Below are 8,826 nucleotides of genomic sequence, written 5' to 3'. Positions count from 1 at the left end.
AGACTGTAAATTTTTTGCAAGTAAAGCATATTTATTTTAACCTAAAAAAATCCAAAACTCCTGAAAGTTCTGGCTATTCATATACTTTTTCTGAATATGGTACTTGTACATGGAGGGCAGTGGGCTGTGTGAGCAGTGGTAAATGATTTCAGTTTTACAAGAAGTAGATGTCTATGTAATAGTACTCTATGACTTTGTTAGTGGTTTTCTGTATTAGTCTTGTTGCAAAAGGAAAATAATCTTAAAAGCCTAAGAATAATAAAGGGAGCTGTAACTGTCTTGATAGCTGGTCAGTTTCTCATGTGTTTCAATTACTAGTATGTGTCTGTCTTGTTGAACTATAAAGAATTCAGTGAAAAACTCTTATCACCCAATCATCAAACAAAGCTGCCTAAAATTCTTTTTATCATACAACACATAAGAAACAGTGGTCATTTTATATTTTCCAGAAATGCTTTTTTTTTTTTTTTTTTTTTTTCCTTTTTGTCTTTTTTCGTGTCCGGCAACGGATCGCAACCCTCAGTGTCGTGCCCACACCAGACCGGGACCGGCAACGGGATCGCAACCCTCGGTGCAGCACCCACACCTCGCTCAGCCAGTGAGCGGGAACCGGTCTGTATGTGGGATCCGAACCCTCGGCGGGAGCGCCGCCACGCTCCCAAGCGGCGCACTGTAGCAGTGCGCCACCGGGCCGGCCCCAGAAATGCTTTAATTTTAAAAAATAAATCAGGTCGGGGCCGGCCCGGTGGCGCACTGGATAGTGCGCCGCTTGGGAAGCGCGGCGGCGCTCCCGCCCGAGGGGTCGGATCCCACATACAGACCGGTTCCCGCTCACTGGCTGAGCGAGGCGCGGGAGCAACGCCGAGGGTTGCGATCCCATTGCCAGTCCCCGGTCCGGTACGGGGGCAACACTGAGGGTTGCGATCCGTTGCCGGACACGGAAAAAGACAAAAAGACAAAATAAAATAAAATAAAATAAAATAACTGAGGGTTGCGATCCGTTGCCGGACACGGAAAAAGACAAAAAGACAAAATAAAATAAAATAAAATAAAATAACTGAGGGTTGCGATCCGTTGCCGGACACGGAAAAAGACAAAAAGACAAAATAAAATAAAATAAAATAAAATAACTGAGGGTTGCGATCCGTTGCCGGACACGGAAAAAGACAAAAAGACAAAATAAAATAAAATAAAATAAAATAACTGAGGGTTGCGATCCGTTGCCGGACACGGAAAAAGACAAAAAGACAAAATAAAATAAAATAAAATAAAATAAATCAGGTATCTTGCTGTCAGTTAATGTTCAAAGCTAGAACTACTTACGGTCAAGCACCAGGAAAGAATCAATGATAAAATTCCAGAAATTTCTACTAAAGTGATTCGGAAATCTAGAAGAATTCCTAGAGGTATTAGAGAATATAAACAGGTGAAACTTTTTTGTCTTATTTATGGAAAGATTAGTCCCCCTCTCTTTTTGAACTTCCACGCATATCAGTGTGCTTTATACATGCCATAGGCTGTGGCTAAATTTGCTAACAATCCACTGCTGCTCTGCATATCAAAATGTAATTGTCCTAAGTGAGTCATGATGCCCACAGTTGTACTTTACCTGCCATTGTTCTGCTTACCTCTTTCCACCCGGGAGTTCATGTTTTGTGTGAAACAGCTCAGCTCACACTGGTTAAAGCCTTTTGTTTCAATCTACCTGTACCCAAGGAGAAGAAGGCAAGCTTGTAGGAGGTTCCTTGAAAGGAATTGCAAACCCAAACCATATTTGAACATTAAAAAAGAAAAAAAAATCATGTAAGAACAAGAACAGAAAATTCTACTGCTTAGAGTAACTCAGTGTTCATGGTTGGGAACCAAAGTGTTCCAGTTAATCAAACATTCTCCTCCTAGGAAATGTAGTAATCATCAGTCATATATCCTGAAAGTCAGATGTTTTGTTTTGTTTTTATGCAAATCACCAAAATTTCTCAGAATTCCAACATTTTGGCGTCTATCTACCCTACAGTGTTTTTTACTTTTTCAAATAAACATTTTTTGAATATATCTTCTGAATGCTGTACATGTGCTAATTCATTTTGTCCTTGCAGCAACCCCAGGAGGAAATTGCCCCATAAACCCTTTCCCTGCCTTGCTCCGGCTGTTTGTCCCCTAGATTGGCCATGGTACTGTTAGGTAGAGAGTCATCACAGGAGCCCACCCGGCCCTTCTCGGTGGTTGGACCCTACCCTCAGTGGCGATCCCATTTTCCCTGAACTGACCGTGATCTCTGTGTTCCAGGTCGATGCCCCACTTCTCCAGTGTAGGTTTTTCCACTTAATGTTATAGATTATTTCCTCTCACTATCTCATAGTCTCAGCAGCTACTTTTTAAAAATTTTATTTATTTTTATTTTTTCCATTTTTTAAAAGTTGTAATAAATAGACATAAAATTTACCTTTTTAACAATTTTTAAGTGTGCAGTTCGGTGGTATTAATTACATTTATAATTACGTTCATAATGTTCTGCAGCCATCACCACCATCTATCCCCAGAGCTCTTTTCAACTTGCCACACTGAAACTCTGTACCCGTAGAACAATAACTCCCCCCTCCCCCTCCCCCAGGACTTGGCAATGACAATTCTGTCTCCATGAACTTGACTACTCTAGGAACCTCATATAAATTGAATCACATGGTATTTGTCTATTTATGAGTAGCTTATTTCACTTAGCATATGCTCAAGGTTCATCCATGTTGTATCATGTATCAGAATGTCCTCCCTTTTTAAGGCTGAATAATATCCGGTTTTATATATCCATTTGTCCAGTGATGGACACTTGGGTCGCTTTCACCTTTTGGCTATTCTGAACAATGCTGCTATGAACATGGATGTACAGATATCTCCATGAGACTCTGCTTTCAATTCTTTTGGCTATATACCCAGAAGTGGAATTGCTGGATCATATGGTAATTTTATTTTTAATTTTTTGATGTACCACTATACTGTTCTCCATTGAGGCTGCACCATTTTACATTTCTACCAACAGTGCACCAGGGTTGCAATTTCTTCACATCCTCATCAACACTTGATGTTTTGTTTTTTTTAATAGGAACCGTTTTTGCTTTTTGTTTTGTTTTGTTTTAATAGTAACCATTCTAATGGGGTGAGCAGCCAATTTTTTACACCCTTCACTGCCATCATCTTAGATACTTTACAAAAGCAAGCCTTTACATGTTTTGGCTAACAAAAATAACTTACCATTTTATAATTATAAAAAATTATAAATGTGAAACTTTATAAAAAATATTTTCATGTTAATTCCTGTGTGGCTACAGAATTATGAAGTGTAGAGAATAAAAAAGAAGGGCTGCCACCGAATGGAGATTATTTCCTCAAATCCTTCTCTACCATACCTACTCCATTTCCCCACCGATTTCAACTTAAATTTAATTTTGTGACTTTATAGCATAAAGACATTGATTTTTACTCACAGATATTATTCTTTCCTCAGAAAATCCATTCCTCGCTGCCGAAGAATTAACAGGATGCTATCCAATGAATCCCTACGTTCTCCTGCATTCACCCGCTCCAACTCACAAGCCTCCATAGACAGCGCCTCCATGGAGGATTTCTGGCGGGAGATAGAAAGTATTAAAGAGAACAGCATGGCAGGGCAGGAAGGGCAGCCGCCAGCCGAGGCCAAGCCTGTGGATGGTAAGGTGCTACATCTGCTTTCCTGAGTGCTAACTGTCTTTCTCTGTATGCTTGCTCTTGTTCTCTTGACAGGCAGAAATCACCCCACTAGTAGTTTAATGAATGAATGAGTAAAATTCGGTATATCAACTACCTGCTCCCACTGATTTATGTCTACTGGACTGGCTCAGGGTGGCTTTTACAAGGTGATCTGAACTGAAAGAGGGCTGGGCCTCAACAAAATCCAACTTGATCCCTTATATAGCACCACTTAGGGATGCTGAGCCTACATTATTGATTTAATTCATTATCCTTAAGCAGACTGCAAGGGTATTCTGATTTTGATGACTTTTACATTTGTATACTTGAATATTAATTACCAAAAAAAAAAAGAGAAAGTTTTTTTTGCCGGTATAATTTCAGAGGAAAAAAAAATTGCCTTTGAAGCATTTACTGATATTAATGTATTAGATTGTCTTGCATTCCACAAAGTAAAAGCCATAGTAAATATTCTGGTTTTCAGTGAAACTAAACAGAAGCAGGTTGAAGACCAAAAAAAGAGTATAATTGTCCTTAGTTCTCAAAAATAGCAAGGTTACTAGCCTGGGATTAAAAGCAGAGGTCATCTCTTCCACACCCTAGCTATTGAAAAGTAAATATATAAGATAGCCGAGAAAGACTGGAGATCGTTTAGTGAGCGTACAGCTAAGAATGTTTTCATTAGTCAGTGTGACTAACCTCAAGACAACTACGTAAGCTGAAACTCCAAAAACCTTCTCATTTTTCATTCCCTTTTCTACAAGTCCTTCCTCAGGACGAAGAAACAATAAGTTTAGATGTACACAGTTAGTATGCGTCCCACGTCATCAGATACATAAAGTCCTGGCACGTGGTTCATGCAGATCCATTCATGGGAGCCATCATCTGCCAGTGAAGTGTGTCTTTACTCCTGTGACTTCCTTTCCTACATTTTGCCTCGTTGGATCCAGAAAGTCACATAAAGGAACGTACCTCATATCTCCTACCCCTTTTTCCTTACTATCTATCTATCCAGCCAGCCATACTAAAAACCGCACGTTCACTCTGATAGCCTCCAGTTCCCATCCAGCACCCCAGGTTTGTTGCTGTCCGCCCTTTTTCTGTATTCGTAACTGCCTTCTCCAGCAACAAGAAATCCGGCTTCCACTCCCTGCCACGTCTTTACTCATTTGCTCAAGCCCGCCATCCATGGAAAATATTTTCAGGTTTGCTAGCCTAAGATGCTACGAAAAAGCAGACCTACTAACTAGAGTTTATTACCGTATTTACCCCTATTTTTCCTTGAAATAGTTGCACAGTTATTAAGTGTGCCGTTCAGTGAGCTTTGACCCATGCACACAATCCTGTAACCTCACACTGATCAAGGGAACATTTCTAACCATCCAGAAAATTTCCTTGTGCTTCCTCTAGTCTCGTCCTGTCCCTCCCAGTGACTTGCTGTCTCTGGCCAGAGGCAACCATGGTTCTGATATTTGTCCTTCGTAGATGAGTTTTGGGTTTGGCTTCTTTCACTGAGCGTAATATTTGTCACTAGTTCATTCCTTTTTATAATTGGGTAGTTTGTATTAGTTCACTAGGGCTGCCATAACAAAGTACCACAAAACTGGGTGGATTAAAACAACAGAAATTTATTCTCTCACAGTTCTGGAGGCTAGAAATCTAAAGTCAAGGTGCCAGCAGGGCCGTGCTGTCTTGCAAAATTCCAGGGGAGAATTTGTTCCATGCCTTTTTCTTCGCTTCTGGTGTTGCTGGCCAGCTGTGGTGTTCCTTAGCTGTTGACAACACATTGTGCCATTCTCTGCCTCCAGAATCACCCAGCCTGCTCCCTGTTCTTGTGTCTGGCTTTTCTCCTCTTCTCATAAAGACACCAGTTATAGTGGATTAAGGATCCATCCTATTCCAGCATAATTTACATATAAATTGTCTAATCTTAATTTTATCTACAAAGACCCTGTTTCCAAATAAGGTTATATTCACAGGTACTAGGGTTTAAAACTTCAGCATATCTTTTGGAGGGACATAATTCAACCCATAACAGTAATATTCCATTGTATGAGTATACCAGAATTTGTTTATCCATTTATCTGTTAATAGACTTGTGAGTTATTTACAATTTTGGCTATTATGAATAAGGCTGCTATGAGCAATCTTGTAAAAGTCTTTTGTGTAAATATGTTTTTATTTCTCTTGGATACGTGTATTTTTTATAGAGTATGTTTAACTATATAAGAAACTGCCAACGTTTTTCCAAAGTGGTTGTACCATTTTATACCCCTCCCAGCAGTATATGCAGGCAGTTCCATTTGAATGTCCTTGCAACATTTGGTGTTATTGGTCATCTTAATGAGTGATTCTGGTGAATGTGGGGAGAGGTATCCCATTATGGTTGTAAGTACATCTCACTGATGACTAATGGTGTTGAACATTTTTCCCTGTGCTCACCGTTCTTGCTTTATGAAATCGTTTGACTATTTTTAAAAATTGTCTTTTTGTTACTGGCTTGTATGAATTTTTTATACTCTGAATGCAAGTTCTTTGTCAGATGTGTGTGTGTGTGTGTGTGTGTGTGTAGCAAATATTTGTTCACTGTCTGTGACTTGTCTATTCATATTCTTAATGGTGTCTTTTTTTTTTTTTTTCCTTTTTGTCTTTTTTCGTGTCCGGCAACGGATCGCCACCCTCAGTGTCGCGCCCGTACCGGACTCTGAATGCAAGTTCTTTGTCAGATGTGTGTGTGTGTGTGTGTGTGTGTGTGTAGCAAATATTTGTTCACTGTCTGTGACTTAGCATCGCAACCCTCAGTGTCGTGCCCGTACCGGACTCTGAATGCAAGTTCTTTGTCAGATGTGTGTGTGTGTGTGTGTGTGTGTGTGTAGCAAATATTTGTTCACTGTCTATGACTTGTCTATTCATATTCTTAATGGTGTCTTTTTTTTTTTTCCTTTTTGTCTTTTTCCGTGTCCGGCAACGGATCGCAACCCTCAGTGTCGCGCCCGTACCGGACCGGGACCGGCAACGGCATCGCAACCCTCAGTGTTGCTCCCGCACCTCGCTCAGCCAGTGAGCGGGAACCGGTCTGTATGTGGGATCCGAACCCTCGGCGGGAGCGCCGCCGCGCTTCCCAAGCTGCGCACTTAGCACAGTGCGCCACCGGGCCGGCCCTAATGGTGTCTTTTAATTGGGTTTCACTCTCTCTCTGTCTTTTCAATGGTTTGCTGCTGCTGTATGGAAATACAGTTGATTTTTGTATCTTGACCTTATATCTCAACATTTTAAAATTTATTTTCTAGTAGCTATGGACTAGATCTGTTAGGATTTTCTACATAAACAAAGAGGTCATCTGTGTATAGAGAGAGTTTTCCTTTTTCCTTTCTGATTTTTATGCTTTTGCTTCTTTATCTTGCTTTACTCTGCTGGCTGGGGCCTCCAGTGCCAGTTGACTAGAAAGGGTGATAGTACATACCCTTGCCATGTTCCCAGGTTTACAGGGAAAGGGTTCAATATTCACCATGGAGTATGATGGTAGCTGTAAACTTTCAGTAAGGGATCTTCACCAGACAGCCTTCTATTCCTATTTTTCTGGAAGTAACATAAATGGATGTTGAATTTTATCACATGCTTTTCCAGCATGTTCATTCCTTGAAAAGATTAATAAAGCTTTTATTTCCTTTTGTCTATGTTATTTGTGTTTAATTTGCCTGTTTTGGGGTTTTTTTTCCTACCTTCTTAAGATGAACACTTAGACCACTGATTTTAAATCTTTTATCTTTTTAAATATGAAACGTTCCCTGTAAGCATTGCATTGCTTTCACTCCATCCCACAAATTTTGACATTGTATCTCATTATCAGTTTTAAATATTTTCTTATTTTTCTGTGTATTTCTTAATTTCCAGATATTTGCTTTAAATAACCATATGTACTTCTTATATACTTTTCATTTTGAAATAACTTCAAACATATGGGAAAGTCACAAGTACAACTTAAATAACCGTTTGTTCTGGGACTATTTGATATAGTAACTTGCCAACTTGATGCTCTATTCACTCCCAAATACTGTTAGGTGTTATGCATATATATATATATATATATATAGAGAGAGAGAGAGAGAGAGAGAGAGAGAGAGAGAGAGATTCATTCCTGTGTAATCACAGTTTACCTATTAAAATTAAGAAATTGTATTTGATACTTTATCATCCAGTCCTCAGACTATGTTCAAATTCTAATTGTTTGTATATGATAGTATGGACAAAAAAACCCTCCAGTTCAGAAACACTTGTTGCATTTAATTGTCACATTTCCCTTGTTTTTTTACAGTCTAGAACAGTTTCTTAGCCTTTGTTTGATTTTTATAATCTTGACACTTTTTTTTTTGTTTCATGGAATTAAATGGATTTATTTGGAGAGAAAAATTATTTGAAGGGAAAAGAAATACGGCAGTATTGGGATTGATGACACTAGGACATGACCTTGTCTCTGATGGGTTCAGGAAAAAAGACTTCATTGAGCAAGGGATGTGTAAACTGAGATCTGAAAGATTGAGTGGCCAGTAATTGCAGGGTCAAATAGAAGGACTGGTATGTCCAATGGCCTTATAACAAAATAGAGCATGGGGTTTTTGAAGAACCCAAAGTAGGCCAGTATTGCTGGAGAACAGATGGCGAGGAGAGCTGGTGAGCACGTTCAGAAAGGTGGTGAGCAGCTTCGTATCTTATAGGCCATGTTTTATCCTTAATCTAAGAGCATTATTTATGTTTGTGTTTGAAAAGACTCATGTAATTATGGTATGGAAAATGGACTGGAAGGGTGTCAGGATGACTGCAGGAGGAACTGTTGGGGGTCTGTTGCTGCATTCCAGGTGAGAGGTAATGATAGCTGGACCAGGGTCATGGTGGAAGAGAGAAAGGAAGGTGGAAAATTTGGGGAATTATTAAGGAAGTAATATCAAAAGGTCTTGGTGATGCGTTGGAGTTGAGTGGAAAAGACAGGAAGACATCAAGAACGTCTCCTGGGTTATGCATTTGCCTAATTGCATGGACAGAGGGTTTCATTTACTGAAATATGGAATACTGGAAGAAGCCGAGAGCTGAGAATGAAGAATTTGAGCT

The 8,826-nt window shown here is 39.6% G+C and overlaps 1 protein-coding gene across 1 annotated transcript in view; it reads left to right on the top strand.

Annotated features, from left to right (window-relative positions):
• Nucleotides 1-3,514: 3,514 nt before the first annotated feature.
• ARHGAP28 (Rho GTPase activating protein 28) overlaps nucleotides 3,515-8,826 on the top strand; it is a gene marked incomplete at its 3' end in the record, with an annotated part of 75,843 nt that continues 70,531 nt past the window's right edge. The window contains 1 exon segment of the mRNA XM_008578569.1: nucleotides 3,515-3,702. Within this exon segment, the coding sequence (XP_008576791.1) occupies nucleotides 3,534-3,702 (169 nt within the window).

This window comes from Galeopterus variegatus, unplaced genomic scaffold (assembly GCF_000696425.1).
Source record: "Galeopterus variegatus unplaced genomic scaffold, G_variegatus-3.0.2 Scaffold1720, whole genome shotgun sequence".
NCBI lineage: Eukaryota > Metazoa > Chordata > Mammalia > Dermoptera > Cynocephalidae > Galeopterus > Galeopterus variegatus.
This window is presented reverse-complemented; position numbering and strand designations above follow the sequence as displayed.